The sequence below is a fragment of the Salvia hispanica genome, chromosome 3 (genome assembly GCF_023119035.1).
Source record: "Salvia hispanica cultivar TCC Black 2014 chromosome 3, UniMelb_Shisp_WGS_1.0, whole genome shotgun sequence".
In the NCBI taxonomy this organism is placed as follows: domain Eukaryota; kingdom Viridiplantae; phylum Streptophyta; class Magnoliopsida; order Lamiales; family Lamiaceae; genus Salvia; species Salvia hispanica.
Window position 1 is genome coordinate 41397463 of NC_062967.1, and position 26513 is coordinate 41423975.

Below are 26513 nucleotides of genomic sequence, written 5' to 3' on the forward strand. Positions count from 1 at the left end.
AAAGGTTTCATCATGGTGTTTCCTTTGAGGCGCAAAACCCTTTTCCCCCTTTAAACCCAGCCTTGTAAAGGGTTTTTACTTTGCCATCGTTTTCTTCTTTTTTAAAGATCTATTTTGCCTATGGGGGAAACCCCATCGCCGTCGCTAGTTCCCGGGGACTAAGTTGAAGTACATCGGGCCTTTCGGATTCCAGGCCCTTTCCCTTTCCGATCGGTGTGACACCGCCTCGGTTTTGGTCTTAGGCTCTCGTCATCTAAATCAAATTAATCATCTTGGTTCTCAACCATTAGATTCGGGGGCTCTCGGGTTTGGGCGGCCGAAACCTTTGGACATTTAGTTGGTTTTTTTGGGTGGGCTTTTATTACGAATGTATTTGGTTCGGGAAAATCCATTTTTGATCTTGGGGGTAAAGGTGATGCAACTATTTATCATCTTGTCTTTTATCATCTCATTGTCTTGAGGAAAGGTTCGAGAGTCCCCTTTAAAAACTCCCCCAAAAAGTAATTTTCCCCCCCCATAGATCATTAAAAAATCCCGGGGTTATTGTTCAAACCATTTGACAATACCTCGTCCCAAAGTTATCTTGTGGTTCGAATTTCTTCAAGATCTACAATGTTGTGACCCCTTTTTCCTTTAAGACATAATTGTCTTCCAAACGTCCCTTCCCAGAGATTATCACCTTGTGATCTCCCCAGGGAGTAGAATTCTTTTCCTCTAGTTTGTTTAGGATATCCCCAAAGTGCACTCCTTTTAGATTCAGTTTTTTCGGTCGTTTGTTTTTAAAAAAAGGCTGGGAAAGTCCTATAGTTAAGGCAAAGGGTTTTTTCCATACCATAACTCATATGGTGTTTTTTCAATGATTTAGATGGAACTCTATTGGGAAAGTAAATACTTGGAAAAAAGCATGACCCCCAAAAGGGAAAAAAGGAAAACCCCGTTTTAAAATCGTCATGGATCGAACCTATCTAATAATGTTCGATTTCTCCTTTTTAAAACTCTTTTTTCATTTGTGGTGTACCGGGGGGTGTCCGGGCTTTTAATTCCATGTGATTTCAAGTAATCGAAATTCTCGGGGAAAATATTCCCCCCCTCGTCGATCGAAGAATTTTGATACTTTTCCCAAGTTGTTTCTCAAAACCCCATAAACTTTTTTAAATTTCTCAAAGGCCCCATTTTTGTTTCTAAGATACACATATCCATACCTTTCAAATCATCGGTTAAAATAATGAAATACGAATAACCACCTTTTTTTCTTGAGTTGGAAACGGTCCTTTTATTGGTGGTGTTAACACTCATTTAGCCCCCCCCGGGGGAAAATGGTTTATTAGTCATCTTTCCTTTGAAAAATTCACAAAAAACCATATGATTCAAAATCAAATGAATGTAGATAGTTAACCCCAATCCCCATTATCCCTTTTTTTATTGATATAACCCAATTCCAAAACCAAAAATTAGGCGTCACCCGGGTTGGGGAAGCCCCGGGTTTCCCCGGGTTGAACCCCGGTTCCCGGGTTCCAAAAAATGGAACCTTTTAACCCCGGGCCCCCCTAAATCAAACGGTTCCGGTTCATAACCGGTTCGGTTTAAAATTGGCCCCGGGTTTAAGACCCGGGTTTTATTTAGGGCCCGGGTTAAAACCCTTGGCGGTTCAATTTCATTTATTTTTTTAAATTTATTCATTTATAGTTCTAATTACAAATTACATCTTGTAGTTGTAGTGTTCTATTTACTAATTATTTATCGAATAAATAAATATAACGAAAATGACAATTGACAAATAGAGTAGAAATCGACATTGAAGTTGGACAATTGGAATTTTATTGATACAATGATTACAAATTACAATTATACAATTATACAAATTTGAACAATATGTTGATATTACAAATACAAATGTTGAAAATTGAAATTACAAAAAGTCAAAGACTTAAGTCTTAATACATAACATAATACATGCTTGTTAGCTTGTATAACAATTTAAATAAAAAATCTTAAGTAAAAAACAATAAATTAAAAATGCAAATAGATAGTATAATATAATATATATATTTTAAATTAAAAGAAGGAGATGTTTTATAACTAAATTGAGGATCCTTTGCAATTAACCTTAATTGTTGAGTTTAATTTAACCATCAAAATCATGGTAAAGTAAAAAAGTTTTTATTTAGTCTTAGAAAAGTCTTTTTTCGATTAAAAGTATTCAAAAAAAAATTTTTATAATTGTTTTTGTATATTTTAAAGTTAAACAATTGGGAAAAAAAAAAAAAAAAAGGGAAAAAGGATTTGACCCCCTTTAAAATTTAAAATTTAAGTTGGGTTTTTCTAATGTAAATTCATTAAGGAATCAAACCCCCTATTCTCTTCCATTTTCCCTATGGGGGGCGGTAGACCCCCCACCCCACCTCATTTTCTTCCCTTCGTGGGGTAGTATCTTGGTGGTTTTGTATTGGGTGTTAATCTAGCTCTTGATCTCTAATGTGGGGCAAATCGTCAATAACATGGTGGCCATTTTTGGCCCTAAAACCAATCAAACGCTTGTGCAATGTCCAACTATTGTCCAAAAAATGACATGTAATGCCCATATAAGAATTTCTTTGAAAAGCATCAGTCCACACATCAGAGCAAATGTTTACTTTGTGACTCAAGGTGGACAAAAAACGTGTTACTTCTTTTTGCTTCTCAAAAAATTGTCTGTTGTTAGATCTTTGATGTGAAGTTGCAGGTATTCTTTTAGCACCGACATTAAAAGCGGTTTGCATAGTAACTTCATATTTTTTGTCATCAAAAAAATTGAAAGGCAAGTGCTTCATTGCAGCCCATCTAACCATAGCATCTTGAGCGACTTTATGATCATATTTAAAAAGAGGCGTACCTGTTGTTTCAGACGCACCGGATGGGAAGTTTAGTTGGGTTTGGGATTTGGCGGTCCCATATTCGATCGGATGCTTTGCCTTTAAATGACGATGGAGAGTACCATAGCCCCCACCGACAAAAAAGGGGTAGGATTTATCGCAATAGTTACAATATGCGACGAATTCATTGGTCGGTTTTTTAGTGGTTGCATCTATTACCGCGACTTTTTTATAATGTTTAACAAAAATATCCGATTTCAAGGCCTTCTTATTAGCCTTACCCCGCTCGGTTTGAGTTTCAGGAGGAGGAACCGCTTCATCATTTTCACCAACTTGTCCGGCGCTCGTCGGAGGATATTGTGCAGATCCTCCACCATTATCACCGTCGTCGTCGGATGATAAATTCACGTTACCATAAGAGTGATAAGACTCGTAACCTTCGCCGCCGCTCATGTTGCTAAGTGCCATGGCAGCCCTATGATCTTCTTCGGCCTACAAATATTATATATAAAGTTATAAACGATATAAATAATGTATAGTACCAAAAATAAGAATTTGTAAAATTAATATTCGAACAACTTACTTGCAAACGCATAGCGGTTTGTCGGGAAACCTCATCCATAACCTCACGACGACTAGGGCGTCTTGATTTCCGAAGACCACTTTGATCTTGGTCTTGGGCAATTCCCTTGCCCCGATCACCACCACGACGAGATGAAGACATTTTTTGCAAATTGAAAAATAAAGAGAGAGTATAACAAGAGTAGTGAGGGATGACCGGATGATTATGATAGACAATTGAAGTAAATTATAAGAACAATTTGCACAAATATAGTAAACAACTTGAACAATTAGAGAGAATGGAGATAGAGATGAGAGAAATTGTGAGATTGAGAAGAGAAATCCTTGTTAACACAAGAATGGGGTGAGTAGAAATGAAGGGGAGATGGGGTATTTATAGGAGAAAAAATCAGATTTAATAAATAAAAAATAAAAAATAAAAAAAAATTGAATTTTCGAAATTTGAAACCGGCCGGTTTACCGCCTGAACCGCCGGTTTCTGACACGAAACCGCCGGTTTCTGGCCGGTTTCTGACGCCAAACCGGCGGTTTCTAGCCGTTCTGCCACCCTACTCTGCAACCCTAGCCTAGACCGCCTGAAAAGCTGCCGGAACCGGCGGTTTCTGGCCGGTTCCCGAGAAAACCGGCGGTTTAGTCGCCGGTTTCTGACAGAAACCGCCGGTTTCCTGCCACCCTACGCCTGCACACCTATGCTGCCACCGCCCCTACGCCTGAAAAGTTGCCGGAACCGCGAAACCGGCGGTTTGGAACCGCCGGTTTCCGGCGAACCGCCGGTTTCGAACCGGCGGTTCCGGTTCTCATTTTGTTTCGACCCTGAACCGGCCCGCCATAACCGCCGCCCCCTAGCCGGTTCCGAACCGCCGCCGCGGTTCCGGTTCCCGGTTCCGAACCGCCGGTGACGGTTCCGGGCCGGTTCGGCCGGGCCGGTTCGGTTTGGGGACGTCTACCAAAGATAAGTACCATTATCCGTATTACATAGCTTAAGTCTTTTATTTTGCACATTGAGAATATTCCGTTTGCATTCAAGCATATATAATCCATTCTCTAAAGAGGCATTTCCATAAAACAATCCATTCTTAGAAAACGAGCATCTGCTGTTTGCAAAATGGAAGGAAAAACCCTCGATGTCCAACATCGGAATGGAAATAATATTCTTTGAAATAACTGGAACAAAATAACAATTATGTAAATCTAGTCTATGTCCTGAGGGAAGATCTAATCTATAAGTTCCCACGCGTTCGGCAGCAACTCTTGCTCCATTTCCAACACGTAGGTCTACTTCCCCAGGCCTCACTTTCCTGCTGTCTATTAGACCTTCCACATTATTACAAATGTGTGAACCACAAGCGGTATCCAATACCCAGGATTGTGAGTTATTCATAGACATATTTATCTCAATGACAAACATAGCTGAGCTCCCACTCATTGCACCTTGTGCCTTGAGTTTTGGGCAGTCTCTCTGCCACTCCGTGAAATTTGACCTAGTCAATTTGTTTGTTTCCATCATACACTCATAAGATAAGTTTGACATATTATCTGAACAGAAAATAAAACGAAAAGTAAATTAGAAAAGCATACAAAGATCACATTCGCATCACTAATCAAACAAGGGTTTATTGTATTGATTAGCTCCCACTAATTTTAACATATATTATGCCCCCAAACATAAAATACGAATTTATATCAAATATAAATTTTAGTGGTCCAAGATCCAAGTCTATATAGTTGTAGCCTCTGCGAGGGCTGATGACTACAATAATATCACTAGGTAGGCCTCCAAGCCAATTGTAACAACAATTTTACAATTCTTGGTTTATTAATCTAATTAATATACATCCATAAATTATTTTGGTTGCGAGGGCTACACAAAATAATTTAAGCAAGTCAACCCCATCACACAATGCCAACCATGCATCTATGAATGAGCCTAAGCCTTGTGGATTTAGAGTAAACGCGAGGGCATAAAACTCGTGGTCGAAAAGGCTAGGAACATCAGACAATTATGATGGACGACGCGTTTGTTTCAAAACAAGACTTGTATTTTATGGGGAAAAGTGTGATACTAGTTATGTGAATATAATATCCAATATTAAATCTCAAACAATTACTGGGCGCCGCCTACCCAGACATAGTATAACACGGACTACACATACTAGACGCCGCCTATCCAGACATAGTATAACACGGACTACACATACAGGGCGCCGCCTACCCAGACATAGTATAACACGGTCTCTAACTACTATAGTTAAATAAATAAGCATAATCAAATAGCATGCTTATCACGTAAGATATCAAATAATGCTCAACAAATAAAATCAAATTTTATTTTCTAATTACATGTGGACTAAACGATTATATCAATTCCGAATCAATATAATTGTAAATATAATATTAATTTCAAATTAATATTGTGTTGTGGAGTACATATTATCATTTCCAGATGATAACTATATCGTAATTTGTTAATCTAATTAACAAAATTAATCCAATCTATATTAATTCTAAATTAATAAATTTGTAAATCAAGTGATAACTCCAAAATTATCATCAAGCATATATATTATTTATTATTCCAAAAATAATATTAACAAATTCTAGCTCATTAATCCAATTAACAAATTAATTATCTAATCTATATCAATTCCAAACTAATATAAACAGATATTTAATATTAATTCTAAACTAATATTAGAAACACATTTACTATTATTATTCAAAATAATGATAGTAAATAATTTATTTGCTTGATTAATATTATTAATTCTAAATTAATAATGTACTTTACAATGACCAAAACTACCCCATTTTAGAAAACCGTAGCCTAGCTACTTTAGCACATTGTGGTTACATTTTTACTTGAAATGAAGCCTAAAACGTGGCATCCCATTCAAATTGCAGCCCAACTGCCATAACCCAAAACCACGATTCGGATCCGACCCGGATCTTCAAAACCCGGTAGGGTTCTGGGAAAGAACAGTCGCCCCCTCCAAGGTGCTGTCTTCACGCCGCCGTCACAGCTTTCACCTCACCATACCGACCTGCCGCCGGTTCCTTCTTCTTCCCCACGTCGCGACTTCTCCAACTTCCTTACATCGCCTAGCAACGTGTTCGGGAGTTTCCAGTCATCTCCTACACCGTCGCTGACCACGCTGCCACTATTATAGTCGCCGAGCAACCTGCACGACGAAGAGGATCTCCCCGCGAGCAACATTTGTTTTCGCGAGGTGCTGCCCTTTCAGGCGTTTCCTCTGCCTCGTACTTCCTTCCGGCAACGATCACCGAACAAGTGGCTAGAATTTCGACAGCTGATTGAATTTCCAAAATCCATTGATCTCCAAAATCAAAACGAAGTCTGCTTTCTAAACCAATTTGAGAATTGCAGTTGGTGTTTTAAAATTTTGTTTTCGAAAGATTTTGTTCACGGCAATTGAAATCTAATTTGGCCATGATAGTTTAAATTGAAAACCAAAATTTGAATTTTCTCTAACCATTCCATTCTCAAACATAGATTTCGAAACATGGGGTTTTGAAGCTAATTTATGTAAGAATGATTTTCGTGTAAACCAACTTTCATTCCGTAAATCCAATTACGAAAGTCGATTAATAATCCACGTATAATTAACATACAAAATAATTATGATTCAAGCCCCGGGCTCTGATACCACTGTTGGGAATTCTTGTAATCATCTAATGAGCACAGCGGAATTTGCATCCAAGAATAACAGATCTAGATTCATAATCATATTGCAAGTTGAGCATGTAAAACACAACGAAACTAAATCTTACTTGTTGTGTTGTTTTCTTCTGCGATTGAATCCCGCAAGTTGAATCCACTGATCTAGATTCATAATCATATTGCAAGTTGAGTATGTAAAACACAACGGAACTAAATCTTACTTGTTGTGTTGTTTTCTTCTGCGATTGAATCCTGCAAGTTGAATCCACTACTATCGAGATCCACGTGCAATCCAATCCGATGCAGGAACTATCCCGGTACAATTGCTCCGTAGAAGAATGCTAGGAATTCTCTCTACAAAGCTTTACGTATTTTCTCTCTAATGTTAAGTTATTTCTCATCCCCACAATGGAGAATAAATAACCATTATATAGATGAAGAGTCACTAGGGTTTCATGATTGTTGGGCTTATGGACTATTATAATTATAGCCCAACTATAATTACTTAATCCATATTAATCTAATTCTAGCCCATTTCCTTTCAGAACTAAGCATATTGAGCTTGATATCCATTTTGTCAGAGATAAGGTCTTGAACAGAGAACTTGAACTTCGGCACGTTCCTACTCAAGACCAGGTAGCTGATATCTTTACAAAGCCTCTTGGACAGCAACCTTTCATGAAGTTGAGAAACAGACTTGGTGTAGTTTCTCTAGCCTCACTCAGGTTGAGGGGGGATGTTGGAAGAGTTGATATTAAGGTGTTGCATGAAGAACATGCTGACGTGGATTTGTGCAATGCTGGAAAAGGGAATGCACGAGATTGCTTCAAGAATGAGAGCACAGGATCAAAGCCTTTGCCAGCTAATGGATCTGGGGACCGCGTTTGTACCTTCAAGGGCGTGTTGATGAAAGGGCTAAAGGAGAAGGACGTTGGTTAGGATTAGTAGTCTTACTGAGGTGTTAGTATATTAATGATAACAGAATATGGATTCTAGATTGTTCTGAGCATGTGTATAAATGCTAGTATTGTAATCTTCATCAATCAATGAAACAGTATTGCTAGTCCTCTCTCATACTATTTTCGGTTATATTCCATACAAGCTTTCATCAACATGATATTTGGTTGTTCTTTTCATCTAGTACAGCTCCCGAGTTCTCAATTTGTGCAAATATAAGATCTTCACCCTATTATAAAATAGGGTACTAATTAATCTCAAGCCAAGCCAAGGCACTAAAATGGAATTGGAATTGGAATTGGAATTGGAATTGAAATTAAAATATTATATAGAGTATATAACAAAATCCATCCACTAATGATATGAAGCAGTAATTGTGTGTCGTAGTGTACTTGTTGGCGCGGGGTGAGTGCTGTAGTAGTTGCACAACAGTAGCAATCAAAATTGGTATCCATTCTCAAGTCTTGGTCTTGGTCTTAGTCTTGGTCTTGGTCCGAGGCATTTTGGACAACCTTAAGACCATAAGGCGGCACACGGTCAGGGCCGTAGCCGTAATACACCCCATAGAAGCTCGCTCTGTTCTCCAATCTAAGATCTGCATTACAATATAATATAAATACAATACCATACAATATAACACGGGGGTGTTCAGTTTGCAAGATTATATTCAGAATTAAATTTGTATTTGTGTTTGGTTCATGAGATTCAACCCCACAACTCAATCTTAGATGGATAATCATGGGATAATTAATCATAGCTAACCCCTTATGACTAAAATAATCTCACAACTCCTAGATTGTATCTTGTTAATATTTTTATCTGTTGAAATCATGGATTAAATGTGCCCGGTCAATGGACTTTGACCGAATAATAAATGTGCCAAGATATTTAATTTTTCGAAATTAAATGCTACAGCGTCGATCTACTTTTCGCGTATATGATCGTAGTATATTCACTTTCTCAAATCCGATTCCCGGTGAGTGAGAAATAGTGGATTAAAGTTGGGCACGATTGAGCTTTATCTAAGCTTGGATGTAGGGAGCAAACAACTAGTGTTAGTTGTCCCACATTGTAAATGAGAGCCTCTCTAAAGGTGTATGAATTAAGTGTTCTACCACACTTAATAAATTCTAAGTGGATCAAGTTGGGTCGAAGAGCCCACACGCGCGCCGCCGCCCGCCCGCCCGCCGAGCCGAGCCGTGTCCGTGGACTTGGACTTGGACTTGGACTTGGACTTGGGTGATTATATCCATGATGACAGCCATCAATGTTGTTGACCCCTGCATAACAAGGTCGGGCATATAAATGGGCAGACTCGTCCTTGAAAAGCAGGATCCCATCGTCGATGAATCAAAACGATATATTCAATAAATATACACTATCCTCCTTTTTGCTCAACTCTCAATATATTTTTTATATACTACCTCCCTCCGTCCCCATTATAATTAATTGGCACCGATTGACTTGACATGGATCTTAAGAAATATAATGGGAAAATGGATGGAAAAAGTTAGTGGAACGTAGATCCTAATATTATAAACGTAAATGGAATGCGTTAGTGGAAGGTGGTTCCATTACTAAAAGTAGTAAAAAGTAAGGGGAACATACAAAAATTGGTGTCAATTAGTAGTAGATGGAGATAAATAAATTGTTAATCTCATAATTTTTTGTTTGTTAACGATCCAAACCATATTTCCTATGCATAAATCTAATTTGACTACTTCTTACCTGTAAATCAAATACTGCGTACATCCCTAATCTCATAGAAATACGATCAACTATCCCCAAAAACAGGCACGGATCTAATGTGCAAGCAGGAGGGGCAAATGCCCTCCCTCAAAATTTCATATCTATGTATAAAATCTATTGTAGAAAAAAAATTAATATTAGTTTCTTCTTTAAATGCCTCTCCTCAAATACTTCAAATGTCCCCACATGTATTTTTGCCCATGCAATGATCATTTTCTGGATCCGTCCCTATCCAAAAAGTACTGCACGAGTATGAAAATTAGTACACTATCAATTATTTTTTATGTGGTTTAAAAATTACTCCGTACTATTTATTACAATGATCAAATTAGAGCTTATAATTAATATGTAAAATTCTAATTAGTACTTAGTAGGATTTGTTATTCTATTACTCCCAATACCTAGTATTGATTCGATTTTTAATAGAGAAATGTGTGTGCATGTATGGAGTACTTGCCTTCAGTTTCCATAGAGTGGAATTTCGAATTAATGCCTCCAATTATGTGGTCATTATGCGCGCGCGTGTGTTTACTTCTGGGTGATTGATTACTTGGATTGCTACCATGATCCAGTCCTTGACTTGCTAAATCAGTCATTTGATGTGTTGCAGGGAAGCAACTAATGCATCATGTTGCAGAGCTGGTTCCTCGACATGCGGGTCGGACGAAGAAACAGGAGCCTGCCACGTCCACTGCCGCCGGTTCTAAATCTGGAAAGGGTGGAGATGCTCTTGTACATCTTAATGTTGGATTGTTGAAATGTCAATTTGTAGCTGCTCTAACTAAAGTAGTAGTTGTTTATTAGTACATTTTTTTTTCCAAAAATATATAGTAATTGTTGTACTTCTACATTGCCAATAATTTGACTTTTGATATTTTTCCAAATATATTTATGAGCGCCAACAGATTTTTGTCTCTCTATTTTACAGTCTCTCTATTTGGCTGTCATACAGACCTAACATACTATGTTGCCCATTTTAGCAACCTAAAATATTGACTTTATATTATTCATCACATATTGACTTGATAGTAGTAGTAGTATTTTTGATTTTTTTCCTTATGTACTCAACATATTTTATTTACTGTACGCTAAATAAATAAATAAACAAAGCAAATTTAAAGCCCAATTCAGTTACAAACTCTCTTATCTCTCACAACTGACAAGTCATATCGGATTTCCCTCTTTCTAGTGTCGTCCACAAAAACCCAAGCATTCTGAGGTAAATCCTACTTCCACCTCTTTCTCTTGTGTTCTCTTGTTTCGGCTCTTCAATTCAACGCTGCGTAATCTAGGAACGCAACGTTTTATTTATTTTTTGCTGCATTTTTTTAACTATATCTTCTGGGAGAATCAATCGATAGACTGGAATTTCTCTATGATACTGTCAAATTTGTTCAATTTCTTCACTCCACAATATTGGTATTTAGGTTTTGCTTGTCTCCGTTTATAGTTGTTTTTTCAGCTCGTTGTGTACTTTTAATAGTACTTGTTTAAAAGTTTCGAAATAAATGGATAGTAGTACTTTGAAGTTTGTATGCCATGATTTTACCAAACTGGATATGTATTATGTTTAGGGATTCACTCAATCGATCACCAATTGAATTTTGATGGAACAGTAGCTGTATCTTTGTTGGCAGAATTGATATTTACATACTTGAATCAAGCATACACTACAAAAAAATCACTGTTTCCCGACCAAAAAGACCGAGCACAGAAAATTGTGCTAGGGAAATACCGAGCACAGAAAATTGTGCTCGGGAAATACCGAGCACCTTCACTTGTGCTCGCCAAACTACCGAGCATTTCAAATGGTGCTCGCCAATGGCAAAAACTGGTGGCTTAGCTGCGAGCAATTACGAGCACGGTCAACGTGCTCGGCTTGGAAATTAACTTGGGGACCTATGGTGCAACAGAAGTGCTCGGCCTTGTGAATATTTTTCACCAATATAGGCGAGCACCATACCAGTGCTCGGAATATGGCGAGCACAATATATGTACTCGGAAATTTGATAAAAATAAAATTATAATTGGCAATACATTAGTCAATTACAAACACTATTTTATTAGGCGAGCACATTCGTGGTGGTCGAGACTTACCGAGCACATATACCTTGTGGTCCATTATATGTGTTCGGGATAAAAATATTAAATTCGAAAAATATTTGAAAAACAATTCATTTTATTTTTTTCGATTTCAGCGAGCACATTCTTTTGTGCTCGGCTAATTGCGAGCGAATCTATTTGTGCTCGGCAAAATAATTTTGTACCGCGAAATATTTTATTTTTATCAATATAAGCGAGCAGATTATGTTGTGCTTGGCAAATTGCGAGCAAATCCATTTTGGCTCGGCAAAATAAAATATTTGCAACAAAATTTATTTTAGTTTTATCGATTTAAGCGAGCACATCAAATGGTGCTCAGAAAATTGCGAGCATTCTTACAGGTGCTTGCTCTTCTTCAGATCTTTTATACCACAGGCTTTCCTTTCTTCTTCACATTTTTACCGCTTCTCCTCCAAATTTCGTGTGATTAAGTAGGATTTCTGAAATTACTTCTCAAAAGAAAACCGCGAGTTCTCAAAACCTCACCGCCCTCTTTTTCGAAACATAAATTTGTTGGAGAAGATCCTCGAGCCGAGATCGGTGAGGTTCATTTGCGATCGTTGTTCTTTTCCATCGGCTAAACTCTCCTGTGTGTTCGATTTATTGTGTGTTTAATATCACTCTTAACCTTCCGTTTCCAAATTTCCTATATATTGTACGTGTTGTGATATACCAATAGCTATCATGTCGGCTGTGGCTGTGTGGAATGATCTTGCCAATTCAATAACATGAAAAATATGTTTGTTTCTATGTTTTGGAGGTCACGAGATTGGATTTGACAGAAATTCTAGGTCAAAATTGATTTTTCTACCTTTTCTTTATTCTGTATAAACCTTAGGTTAAATATTGCACATTTGGAAAGAATAACAGTTGCTCTCAATGTTAGTGTTATAAAAAGAATAAATCTCAATGTTGTGTCTCTGTTATGGAAATGTTATAGTATCAATTTGATGAACTCAGACGAAGGTAAAAACTTGTAGTTGTACATCAAGGTGATACAGGTTAATCTTCTTGAATCTGTCTGTATAGAAACTCACTCTCAACTCAACTGGATACAAGGAATATTGCATTCTCAATATATATGCAACAACTCATTTGTTATTTTCTCTGAATTGTTTTATTGTGACCAGGGGCCAGAGTAAGGGTTTTTATGTCTCTTTAGCAACATTTGAAGTGAGCATCACCCAAAATTTTCACTGCATATGTAAGTGAAATGTGCCTTGTTATCTGATGCATGAATTTGAACTTGTTTTGTAATTATAGATACTCTTTTATGGAAATGTGAAACCAGTTCTATGGCATTAGCAAAGATTGTTGAGTCTTTAGTATTGCTTACTCTAACATACTAATAAATGGAAGTTCAAAATGTGTTAAGTTCTTACATTATTAGTAGTAATAGTTTAGCAATGCTGTGAGATTTCTTACTCTGTTGGCTTAAGCAGCTATGAGGATGTTCGGATTTATCTGATTTCAGTTCTTATTATTTTGCTAGAAGATTGTATACCACTGAGTAAAGGCATAACCCCATTCTGAAACCCTCTCCATCTAATCTTCAGCTCACAATTTCAGTTCAAAGGTATTTTTCTGTATCTCAAATTCTCCATCTAGCATATTTGACTGAAAATGGCTTTCATTTGAATTGAATACTCACTTTCTGATTGTGGAGAAATAGGGAGATGGAGAAATCTTGTATTTTCTGATTGTTGTGTAAATAGCTTTAAGGATCATGTGTAAATTGATTTGATTAGCATTGTTTTTGGAAACAATCTGAATTAGCTTATTGTGACACAATTTCTTTCTTAATCATTACTAATACTACTACTCTTGCTTGTATGTATATGATCTGCAGGACTTGTCCCAATTGTGGCTGGTTCAGGTAAGCTCCGCTCTTCATTTTGTATATATATTTCATCCTCATTTCAGTGTATTATATATTGTCTGTATATTCTCTGTATTTTAACTCATATATTCATATACTCATATTCTTATGGTAAATTGAATGCATGTTTCTTGCTTGCTGAGACACAATTTCTTTCTTACTCAATTCCTTTTGTTCATGAAACGAGATGAGTTTTATTGAATGTAATGAGTTTCTGTTATAAGGTACAAGGAGATGATTTAATTAAGCAAAGAGAGCTATAGTACATGAAACTACTTGAGCAATGATGCATTGGTGGTGTGTGAGGGAGTTACTTGATCATATGGAGCAAATCAAGGATATGATAGCTAAGGTCCTTTGGATTCCTTGTATTTTTATTCATTTAGTATAATGCTACTTTATATTTCTCTCTGGGATGCATGTGTCTTCATAAGTTGATGCAAACTATATGATGTACTCCATATATCTTTGCATTGATGTCTTGTTCTGGAGTTTCTTATTTTCTATATTTATCCTTCTTTAGTTCATCATTAACATTTCTTTTGTTACTAACATTTCTTGTGTCTTCCCAAATTATGGTTGTTTATCGGGGCGGAAGCTAGAAGATAATAGAGCTGGAGAACGGGTTGCTGTAGATACGAGGAAGAAAAATCCTGCTGACTTTGCTATGTGGAAGGTGAGAACTTATATTTCTTTTCAGAAAATTGTTTCTGATTAATTACTTGCCTCGTGAATCTATCAATGTATTCTCATTGTAGGCTGCAAAGCCTGGGGAGCCACAATGGGACAGCCCCTGGGGTCCTGGAAGACCAGGATGGCACATTGAATGCAGTGCCATGAGTGCAAGATTAGAATACAAATTCTGTTTGGAACTGTAAATTTTGAATGCAAGATTGGAACTGCAGTGAAGCGGGAGGAAAGTTGCAATGGTGCGGAAGGAAGCGGCTAAGAGGGAGCAACAAATGGAAGAGCGAATGATGCGGCTTTTTGATGAAAAACTCGGACAAATGAAAAATGTGTAGTTTAGTTTGATTTTGTTAGATAATTTTATATTTTGTAAAACAATCTTACTTATTTAATGTTATTTGAATTTTGCTTACTTTTGAATTTAATTTAATAATTTTTATTTATTTTTAATAATTAAAAATAGAGAATTTATATATTAAAAAAATCTAGGATTGCAAAATAACATGTCTGCCGAGCACCTATCCTAAACCTCTTGAAAATACCGAGCACATGAGTGTGCTCGAATAGAGGTGCTCGCTACATCCAAAGACATGAAGGTGCTCGCCATATTTTCTAAAACCTTTCAGAAATTCCGAGCACATGGAGGTGCTAGCAAATTGCCGAGCACATGGAGGTACTCGCGCATCCTACGGTATGGTTGACCAATTCGGCGAGCACCTATAATCGCTCGGAGAAAAATGCCGACGAAGCGTTTACCGACCACCTAAAATGCTCGGAATGTGCTCGGTAGGCTCTCAAGCAGTTCGCATGAACGCTCCTCGTGTTGGTGGCAGTTTCGCAGTGTGGGGTGGGCTGTTTTCCACCTTTGACTGCACAATGGTGTACATGCGGCAGAAGGAGGATCCTTGGAACTCGATCATAGCAGGTGCAGCAACGGGGGGATTCCTGCAGATGCGCCAGGGAATGGGCGCTGCCTCTCGGTCAGCATTGTTTGGCGGCGTCTTACTTGCTTTGATTGAGGGAGCTGGGATCATGTTGAACAAGGTCATGAGTCCACCGCAGAACTTACCTCCCATGGAGGAGCCTGTTCCGAATGTGGCTGGATATCCCGGGAAAACGCCTGGTCGACCTTCAGTCAGCGTTGGCAGCTTGGGTGAGGGATCTTCTTCGTCGTCATCACCATCTTCTTCTTCATGGCTTGGAGGCCTGTTTGGTAAGAAGGAAGAGACGGCGCCTAGCGATGGAAGTAAGACAAAGGTGTTGGAGAGCTTTGATTCTCCAACTCCTCCATCCTTCGAGTACAAATGATGAAGGGAAATCTGGCAAAAGAGATACTGTATATGCTACTAACAATCAAAATTGGGCATTTATGTTCATTAGCTTTCTTGGAAATGGTTTACAGTTAATTTCTCAACTACTGTACAAGTGAGGATCAATCTCAATCATGCTGTAGCCATGGACCTTTTTAACAGCTAGATTTCTCATTCTTGCCTTCACCATGGAGCTATCATCCCATTTACCCTCTTCTTGATATACATTAGACAACAGTGTGTAAAACCCCGAATCATCCGAATCCATCTCCAAAACGTCTTGTTTAATGCTATCCAGAAAATCCATCCGTCGATGGATCCTACACCCGTTCACCAACGCACCCCAAATGCTAGCATCTGCAGGGAAGGGCATCGAGCTAATGACCTCATACGCTCCACTAAGATCGCCACCTCGACTCAGCAGATCAACCAAAACACCGTAATGCTCAGAACTGGGCGAAATTCCAAAATCCCTAACCATTGAGTTAAAGTAAAACTTCCCCTTTTCGACGTATCCAGCATGACTGCAGGCTGAGAGAATATTCATGAAAGTGATCTCATTTGGTTTTATTCCCAATTCCACCATTCTATCAACCAACAGTATCGAATCGTCAACATAGCCATGCATTGCATAACCCCCGATCATGGAACTCCAAGACACAACGCTCCACCCGGTCATGGTATCAAAAACTCTCCGAGCCATATGAAGGTCTCCACAGCGAGCATACATGTTCACCAATGCCGTATCAACATACATATCTTTATCAACACCAAAAGTAATGAGCTTATGATGAATCCATCTCCCCTTATCAATGTAACCAAGATTCGAGCAAGCTTGAACCGCGCTCAAAAAGGTCACTTCATCCATGTCACGATACGTGGCATACATTTCATCAAACAGAGTTAGAGCCTCATTAGAGCAACCATTTTGAGAGAACCCACACATCATAGAGTTCCAAGCTACAACACTTTCTCGTTGAACATCGCAGAATATTTTAAATGCGGAGTTTATGAACCCACATTTGGAATACATGTCAATCAAGGCATTCTCAACAAACTCATCTGGGAGGTAACTCTTGATGATAAGACAATGAATCTGACATCCCATTTCTGAGAGCTCGATCATTCCACAGGCCGATAGAGCAGGGGCCAAGGAAAACGAATCTGGTAATATTCCTTGAACCAACATTCCAACAAAGAGTGACAGAGCCTTCTCTGCCTTGTGTTCCCTGACACAGCCTGATATGAGAATATTCCACAAGACCAAATGCTTATATTGAGCAGTATCAAAGACCCGACAAGCATAGGCTAAGTTGCCACAGCTAGCATACAGATCAATCACTGAGGACCTAAGAAAATCTTTATCAAGCTCAATATTATTCCTCAAAACATATCCATGAACAGATTTCCCTTCCCTAAGCCATCCTAGTCTAGCACAAGAACACACGGCATTCATGAAAGAAACATGGTTACCGTCCACTCCAGACTGCAACATTTGAACAAAAGTCCACAATGCTTCCAAATAGTATCCGTTCTGATTGTAGCACGACATCAGAGCCGTCCACTGAATAACACCTCGACGAAATTCACTGCAAAAGAACAACTTGTCAGCGCTATACAAGTCCCCGAATTTCCCATACATTGCAACCAGGGAGCTCCACAATGCTTCACGATCACTTCCTAGATCCCTTCTCACCACAAAACTATGACATGATTTACCGAATCTCCATAATCCCAACTCACCACAAGCCTCAACTACACTTAGCATGGTCACAGAATCAATCTCCACACCCTCACTCACCATCTCCCTAAAGATCTCCAGTCCCTCACTTGCCTCCCCATTACGCACGTGGTTAGACATAATCGAGCTCCACGACACTGAATCCCTAATCGGCATTTCATCGAACACCTTCCTTGCACTAGACAAACACCCCAATTCACCATAAACACTCAACAGTGAGGTCTCAATCACAGGATCAGACTCACACCCTGATTTCAATATCCTTCCATGGACCTTCTCCCCCGTTCTCAAATCATTCATACCCGAGCAAGCCCTCAAAACGGAAGGGAAAATGAAGTGGTTCAGCTTCACCCAACTATCCAGCATACGCTGATAGACATAAATAGCTTCTCGGAACAAACCGTTCCACACATTGCATTTGATCATAACTCCCCACATGAACGAATCCGGGTTAGGGAAGGAGTCGAATAGCAGCGTTGAAGGCTGCATCGAACCTGTTTGTGAATATGCCTCAATGAGTTTAGTCGACGCGAGAACATCCCTGTGGAGACCCGTCACGATTAGATGTGCGTGCAGTTGTGTGAGGGATTTTAATTTGGTGCAAGCCTTGAAAAGGGGCATGTACTGCGTCATTCTCGATTAGAGTCGGAAAAGAGAGTTGCTGGCTCATTCCAGAAAAGCCAAAAAATAACAATACGTTTGCCAATGGAAGTCAAGCATTGCAGCGAGGCAGCGCTGTGAACCGCCGAGAAAACATGGAAGGAGGAGAGTTGTCTGAATTTAGAGTTGAAGCGGGAAGGAGGAAGGAGGAAGGAGAGGATGAAGATCCGGCGTTGTTGAACTGGGCTGGAAATCGGGCTGGAGGTGTAAATGGGCTTCACTAACTGAGTAATAATTGGGCTAATAATCTTTTTAAATATCTAATTTAAATATGCTCTCAGTATTAAGATTTCAAAAATATGAAATATGTTAAATGAATTAATTGTATAACTTCTAATAAAGTACTATACTATATGCCAAATGAATTAATTGTATAAGAGAGAAAAATAGAACAAAATTTATGTCAAAAAAAGAAATGGCTTGGCTATCTTGGGACGGTCCAAAAATGAATACGGCTTAATTTTTTAGGACGGAAATAGTATGTAATGACATTAGTGTTTCACAATCATTTTGAATCTGGTTAATTTCTAATATCACAAAATAGATGGATCAATCGCTGAAATATTCTCATCCAATTATTTTATTGATAAAAGAATTTCTAATGAGAGAAAGTGTTTGTTTATAAACATTTGAATGTGGTTAAGTTCTAATATCATAAATGAGATAGAACAATATTTAATTGTCCTCGTCCAACTATTTGATTAGGAAAAAAATCAAATTACATTAGTGCTTGATTAAAAAACAATTTTAATGTAGTTACATTCTAATATCACAAAATAGATTTATCAATAGTTACGTTCTAATATCACAAAATAGATTAATCAATTATTGAGTAGTAAAATACTAGTTTATATAAGATTAGTGTTTGATAGGGTTAATTTGTTTCTTCCCCTTGGAAGTTTTTTTATGATCCCACATCCACATTTTAAGATATTTTCACTGTTTGAATGAATCCTCGGGGTGCAAAAGATGGAAGAACTGAAAAATTACAGAAAAAAGAAGAAAAATAATGCAAGAAATCCAAGGAAGGATAAAGATAGTTTTACGCAGTTACTCATTTCATTTCTAAAAAAAATAGAAAGAAAAAATATAATATTATTAAAATATAGGTCCCACATTATTAATGAAAAGAAGTTTTTCAAAATGAAAATTTTCTATTTAAAAAATATACTAAAAAAAAGAATTTTTATATTTAGGAAACGTGGAAATATACTCTTTGCTCAATAGTCAAGATATAGAATCAAAATTTAAGCATTTATTTTCATTAGCTTTCTTGGAAATGGTTTACAGTTGCACCTATAAGAATTATGGGGGAAAATATAGTATAAGAAAAGAATGTCATTATGCAGTAATTAATGCAGGTAATTATTAAAATATAAAGTCCACTTCTTTTCTCTGAAGTTAGTTAATAAATATAGGTAGTTGGAGTACATTTAAAACTCTTTTCCTCTTTTAAAATAAGGAAATGATCAGTGAATATCATATGTTCTTTTTACACTTGTCTTACCACACACCTTTGACTCTGCAGTCATAAATTATCAACAAATAACAGCAGAGAAAGTAGTCAGCAATTGAGCTTCCCCTTATAAAACAAAGTGAAGTTTTTAGTATAAAGAAAGCCACCTCTTTAACTCTTGCCTTCATTCAGATTTGAACCAGCATGATTTAGTGATCTTGTATCCAAATTTATAGCAAAAGCATACTAAAAAAGCTTACTTAATTTAGTGCAGGTTAGAAGTTTATAATGCAGGGATTTGGAGATCAGATTTTTCAAGTTGAGAGCTCTCAATCTGGTTTGGAAATTCAGAAAGATGGAAATAAAGAGTTTGATGATGATGGGAAGCCTAAGAGAACAGGTGAAACTCATTATTAAAATTAATTGCATTTGCATGCTTGCTTGAACTATTTTCATCACATTTAAATGAATTAATGATAGGAAGAAAATGTGGGAATAGTATATATGTTGGTATCTCTGTTTGAGTTTATGTTGATGTTACTTTCTTTATTTTATTGGCTTTCTGCACATTTTTCAGAATCGTATGTTTTATATAGGATAAGTTAAGATGGCTGCCTAATATCTACTGTATATATTTCTGCTGTATCTTAAATCTCAAAATTCAGACTGCATGCCTCAATTCTTCCATAAAATGCAAGAATAAAAAAGAAGTCTAGAGTAATTGTGAAAATTTTAGGAGTGGACTTCAAAATTGGTCCCTAGAAAATGTGATTCGCACGTTTTAGGTCCTTGAACTTGAAAAAATATCGGACTCCAGAAAATCATTAATCACATTTTAGGTCTTTCTCAATATATTTTTTCACATTTGGGCTTTTGCCCCTAACTCCTTGAGAGCTTATTAATATAAATTCATTGATATTTTAAGAATTCGAATATCACATTACATATATTTTTAAATTTTTAATTTATATAAAAATATAATATACATAGATAATAATTAAAAAAATACACATTACATTTTCAGAAATTATTACTATAAATATTTACATATTTTTAGATGTATGCACAGCAAATTTACTACTAATAATAAATCATTATTATTATTATTATTATTATTATTAGTAGTAGTAGTAGTAGTAGTAGTAGTAGTAGTATTGTTATTATTATTAGTATAATTGTTAGTTTTGCTAATATATTTACACAATAATGCAATCTTTTTTATTTTTATTATTATTATTTGAGCATATATATATAAAATACTAGTATGATAATAGTATATTATATGTCATTTTTTAAATGTTTTAACCATCAGTAAATTAATTAATTTTTAATTTATTAAAATAATGTTATAAATGAATTTTTAAAAATTTAGTTTAGTACACAAGAAATTGAATATTCTATATTATATAATATTATGTACATAATATATAAATATATACAGTAGTATACTTTAAAATTTTTAATGCATATTTTCCACTTATTATCTATTTGTATGAATATTGTATTTTTATATAAATTGAAACCAAAAAATAATACATATAATGTTAGATTTGAATTTTAAAATATCAAAAGATTTAGATAAAATATGTCCTAAAAGAGTTCATGGGTAAAATGAGAAAAAAAATAAGTAAGAGATGACTGAAATGTGATTTTCAGAGACATGTGTATTTTTTCTAGTTAAGCGAGTTCACTCAAAATTCAAAATTCAAAAAGAAGTTTGCATATGCATAACACTTGAAATTACACTTTTATGTTGTCTAAATGGGAATAATTTGGAGTGCAAGTACTCATTATTACATATGCTTTATACATAACAGTGGGAATAACATACCTTTGTGATGTCGAAATAGGGAACGTTTGGACTGCAAGTGCACATATTATTACAGGAATCATAGGTTCTGGAGTTCTGTCACTAGCATGGGGTGTTGCACAGCTTGGGTGGATTATTGGCGTTGCGACTCTTGTCATCTTCTCCGGTATCACAATATACACCTCTAGCCTCCTTGCAGATTGCTATCGATCCCCACTTACCGGGAAACGCAACTATACTTACAAGGAAGTCGTCAAGAACAACCTTGGTAACGAAAACAACGAAAATCACCACACTCTATAGTTTAATTCTTGTTTTATTTTGAAACTCTTCCAACTTACATTTTGTTCAATGATTTTTTAGGCCGGGTGATGTATATGTTTTGTGCAGCAGTTCAATATGTGAACTTAACGGGGATGGTGATTGGATACACCATCACTGCATCGATAAGCATGGCGTAAGTATGCTTCAAAATTCGTCTAAAACTGTCGTCAGATGGTGTTGATCTTCATTATGAGATGATGTTTTAATGTTTTGGTGTGTTTCAGTGCTATCCAGAAATCGGATTGCTTTCATAGCCGAGGCCATGAGGCTTCTTGCAGTGTTTCTCACAATCCATACATGATAGGAATGGGAGTTCTTGAGATTTTCTTGTCTCAAATCCCAAACTTCCATAAGCTGTCGATGCTCTCTGTCGTTGCAGCTGTCATGTCCTTTGCTTACGCGTCTATAGGCGCTGGCCTCGCCTTTGCAAAAGTTGTTTCAGGTGATGGTTCTGTTTTCTAGTGAATGAACTAAAACTTTGATATTGATCAGTTGATTGGCGCCTCGTTTATTTGAAAGTATTATGTCAACGGAGTTTCTTGGCACGGGCAGGGCACGGGGGAAGAACCTTGCTCACTGGTGTAGAAATCGGGGCCGGTCTAACAGCAGCTGAGAAGATTTGGAGGATGTTTAGAGCCTTTGGTGATATTGCTTTTGCTTACACTTATTCTCAAATCTTGGTTGAAATTCAGGTATACTAGAAAAGGATATGTTTCATTATATCTTAGAGATTAAGACAACTCAACATTGAAATAAAAATGTTTGCATAATTAAATTTTTAGGATACACTAAAAGAAAGCCCTCCTGAAAACCAAGTGATGAAGAAGGCCAATCTTGTTGCTGTGTCAACTACTACAGCTTTCTACATGATGTGTGGCTGCTTCGGTTACGCTGCATTTGGCACTGATGCGCCTGGGAATCTACTAACGGGCTTCGGATTTTACGAGCCCTTTTGGCTCGTAGACATCGCCAATGCCTGCATTGTGCTACACTTAATTGGAGCATATCAGGTACAATAATATGATCATTTCCTTTTTGACAATGTTTATTTTATTTTTTTCAATGAGGATTAATAATGGTTTTTCATTTATGCATATTTATCCTTTTTCTTGTTAGGTATTTGCTCAACCGATTTATAGCGTGGTGGAGTCGTGGGCGAGGAGGAAGTGGCCGGAGTCGGAGGTGGTGACGAGAGAGTACACCATAAGCCTTGACAAAAAGCAAAGTCTTGTGATTAGCCTCAACCTTTTTAGATTGATATGGAGAAGTTTGTTTGTGATTTTTGCAACGTTTATTGCGTTGTTAATGCCCTTTTTCAATGATGTATTAGCTTTGCTAGGAGCATTAGGGTATTGGCCTTTGACAGTGTATTTCCCCATAGAAATGTACATTGCCAAGAATAGGATTGGGAGGTGGACCCGGAGGTGGCTCGGCCTCCAACTCATCAACTCAATGTGCTTTCTCGTTGCCGTGGCCGCGACCTGCGGCTCGCTACAAGGGCTCGGTAAGGCGCTCATGACCTACGAGCCTTTCAAGGTTAAGGACTAGGATGTCCATCTTGTGAATTGTGATGGATTTTTAAGAAGTATTGTTAGCTGAGATGGTACTTGACCACCTTTATGTAACTGCTCCATCCTTAATTTTGTAATCTAGATTGGGGATAATAGTCATCTAAATAATGAAGTCTGGTCAAATTCTGGTTATCCAATAGTGACTTTGACGTTGGAATATTAAATCATGAAGTTTCAATTTTTTTCAATAGTCTCATCGATTTACAAAATGTTGTCTTTTAATGATGTTCAAAACAACTATTTCATTAAAATAAATATTAGTATTATCTTTTAAATTCTTTTATTTTCTTATTTTATTAAAATATAATTATTTTTAACAATATTAAAAGATGATATTTTGTTCATAAATGAGACAATTTAGAAATGATGAAACCTCATGATTTAATGATTTTGTAATTGTTGGGTTGATCCTATTATAATGGGTTCGAAACATACAATGTGTGCACTTCGTTGGTTGCACCTGTTAGGCGTACCTTGTTGTACCTATTATCATTTTTTTCCAAACCATCTTCGATTTTGTTAGTTGTCGACAATTTAGAACTTTGTTGATAATATATCCACATAGACTTTGAATATCTGCATGATTTCTTCTTTGGTGTACTGTGCTCGTACGCACACTACACACACTATCCACATATGACACTCATTGCACATAATATACACACACCATACCGTACTATACACACTATTTTGTGTTTTCGTTATAGGCGCTTAACAAGAATAATCTGATGTTCGTGACTTCATGTATTCTCATTATAGCCAGTTAACAAAAATAAATGTGGAAGCTACCACTATTATTTTGTGTTGTCATTGCAAAAATACTGAAATGTTTGTGACTTCCTTGTATGACTATTCTCATTAATCTGAGAAATTTTGTTAAATGACCATTAATTTTAGAATCATTAACTATAATCAATCATATATGTAGTATTAAATGATCGATATTAATTAAAAAAGAAATATAACTATTGTAGCTTCTAGATGGGCAGATTATATTCAACGATTATGCATGCCAAATTAAATTTAACTCCACGTAATAGTAATTAATTAATCATTTTAATATGGATGAATATAAGTCATCTAATTCAAAATAATAAATATATTTCCTCCATCCCTCGCTGTGACACGTACCATGATAAGAGCATTCACCATAGGGGCGGACATCCCCACGGACAAATACTAGGATATCCCAAAACACCTCCCGCAACGTTACTAGAACATCCCATTCCATTGTCACATCACTAGGACATCCCACTGCACAATAGTGGACAAGCACTAGGACATCCCAACAAATGAACACAAATTCACAAATACGGAATTCAAATTTCGACACAAATACGGAGAAAATGCAACCATTTTATTTAAATTAAAACAAAACATACATATTTAAATTTTAAAAAAATACATAGTTCACTCGAAAAAAAACCCATCCCAAAGCTTCGACACGCGCAGCCCCCTCTCACTCATCGTCGTCCCCTTTGCCAGTCTTGGCGGCATCGGAGTCCAGAGGCTCCCCCTGCAGCACCCCCGGTGAGGGGTGGGAGCCCCTAATCGCGCCTCATACTTTGGATGACGCCGTCCAACATCTCCTTGTGTAAGGGGTCATTCGTCGCTCTCCAATCCCGTATGACCTCTATCATGCTCTGCTGCTGTTGGATGTGCGCGAGGTGGGTAAGAGCGGGACTGGGCTCGGCACTATGAGCTGCCGATTGGACCTCATGAGACCTGCTGGCGCCTCCCCTAGACATCCGCATTGTCGTCTTTTGCCCAACCGGGCGACGGCGGGGGAGGGGTCGGGGCCTCTTTGACATCGCCAGGGAGGTCGTGGGAGCCGACATTGCTGTTGTACTCGCCGGAGGCATTGAGCCTCGTCCGCTTCGGCCAGCCAGCGTCAACACCCACACGAAACTTGGAGGAATCCATGAGCACAACATAGGCGTCCCAGTATTTAAACGTGCCGAACTTCCCCTTCTCGGGGTCCTGCTGCAACGACAAATTCTTCACATCCTCCATGCTATGACCGCAGGTTATAGTGCGGGTGTTGTTTTCGTAGATGCCGGCAAATCGGGTGATGGCCCTCCTCACCCGCTCCCACTGTTTACGGCACGGCTCAGACGCGTGATGCTTCCCACCATCTGAGCAGAATTTTGCGTAGGCCTTGCTAATGCGCGCCCACATCATGTCGATAGTCTGATTAGCCCCCAATAATGGGATCTTCACAAACATTGACCTAGGCCTTTGCCAGAGCGACGTGCTCCTCCGGACTCCAGATGGTCCTCTTTTCCTCATCGGCCTCCTCCCCCTCGTCCCCCGCGTCCCCCACACGCGAGGACTCACCAGTGCCCTTGCCCTTGCCCTTACCCTTCTTTTTTCCTGCCGAAGCAACTCATCCCCCTACCGCCGGTGGTATCTTAGTGGGAGGCTCCCTCATCGAAGATAGACCCAACTCCTCCAGTGAGAAAGTCTCAGCACCAGGAACTGAGTATCAAGTGGAGTACTTTAGGAACTGGCGGACAATAAATCTATGTAGGGCCGATAGACATTGTCCCCAGGTGATTGGGAGAGCCCCACTCTACTACCCCCGCAGCGGCACACATGCCCTGCATCATCCTAGACATCATCATCCTGCTCATCCCATTTATCCCGGGCATCATCCCTCCAATCATCCCGGCCACCATCCCCGTCATCGCGACACTCAACCCAGGAATTTTGGGCACCATCCCACTCATCCCTGCCATCCAAGGGTAGATATTATAGTACCCGGGCATCATCGCTGCCATTTGGGGCATCATCCCCGCCATCCTGCTTATCCCTGCAGAGATGCCGGCGTTTCCCCTGAAAACAATCAAACAAATTCATGAAGAAGAAAGCCATAAGATATATTTCCAGTTTTAGCAAGAGTGAATTGTCTCTGTTTCATTGACGATTTTGAAGAACTACATTACAAAATTATATAGCATAGATTAGAACCATCTAGAACTACTTAATCTATGTACTATCATCTATTCTCTTGCTTAACAAAAGATAAACATAACAGAATCATGAACGGCTCTTCTTCAATGCTCCTTGAACTGCCACGTCCCTCCATGTCCTCTTGTGGTCCAGGTGCAGAGCTGGTGCTTGAGTAACAAACGCAGTATCAGGTTTGAATGG

At 37.9% G+C, this 26513-nt stretch overlaps 3 protein-coding genes and 1 long non-coding RNA gene across 12 annotated transcripts; 3 read left to right on the forward strand and 1 right to left on the reverse strand.

Annotated features, from left to right (window-relative positions):
* Positions 1 to 11019: 11019 nt before the first annotated feature.
* On the forward strand, positions 11020 to 14900 carry LOC125213491. 8 transcript variants are annotated; one of them, XR_007174950.1, is made up of 7 exons: positions 11020 to 11038; positions 13053 to 13126; positions 13415 to 13498; positions 13772 to 13798; positions 14026 to 14153; positions 14400 to 14477; positions 14560 to 14900. It is a non-coding gene; the product is annotated as an uncharacterized LOC125213491 (long non-coding RNA). The 8 variants fall into 8 exon arrangements; XR_007174954.1 differs by having other exon boundaries at positions 13418 to 13498; XR_007174951.1 differs by lacking the exon at positions 11020 to 11038 and adding an exon at positions 12428 to 12462.
* A 365-nt stretch (positions 14901 to 15265) lies between these two features.
* On the forward strand, positions 15266 to 15864 carry LOC125210199 (mitochondrial import inner membrane translocase subunit TIM17-2-like). Its single transcript, XM_048109769.1, has one exon. It carries the CDS (start codon positions 15266 to 15268, stop codon positions 15794 to 15796), a length of 531 nt encoding a protein of 176 aa, XP_047965726.1. The 3' UTR covers positions 15797 to 15864.
* A 34-nt stretch (positions 15865 to 15898) lies between these two features.
* On the reverse strand, positions 15899 to 18325 carry LOC125213489 (putative pentatricopeptide repeat-containing protein At1g69350, mitochondrial). The gene has a single exon (XM_048114063.1). It carries the CDS (start codon positions 18170 to 18172, stop codon positions 15899 to 15901), a length of 2274 nt encoding a protein of 757 aa, XP_047970020.1. The 5' UTR covers positions 18173 to 18325.
* A 1612-nt stretch (positions 18326 to 19937) lies between these two features.
* Positions 19938 to 23453, forward strand: LOC125213490 (amino acid permease 8-like). Of its 2 annotated transcripts, none has more exons than XM_048114065.1 (7): positions 19938 to 20055; positions 21506 to 21733; positions 21829 to 21922; positions 22014 to 22237; positions 22342 to 22481; positions 22572 to 22799; positions 22906 to 23453. In XM_048114065.1, exons 1-7 carry the CDS (start codon positions 19944 to 19946, stop codon positions 23335 to 23337), a joined length of 1458 nt encoding a protein of 485 aa, XP_047970022.1. In that variant the 5' UTR covers positions 19938 to 19943; the 3' UTR covers positions 23338 to 23453. The 2 variants fall into 2 exon arrangements, with proteins under 2 accessions (XP_047970022.1, XP_047970021.1); XM_048114064.1 differs by having other exon boundaries at positions 22014 to 22231.
* The last annotated feature ends 3060 nt before the right edge of the window (positions 23454 to 26513 follow it).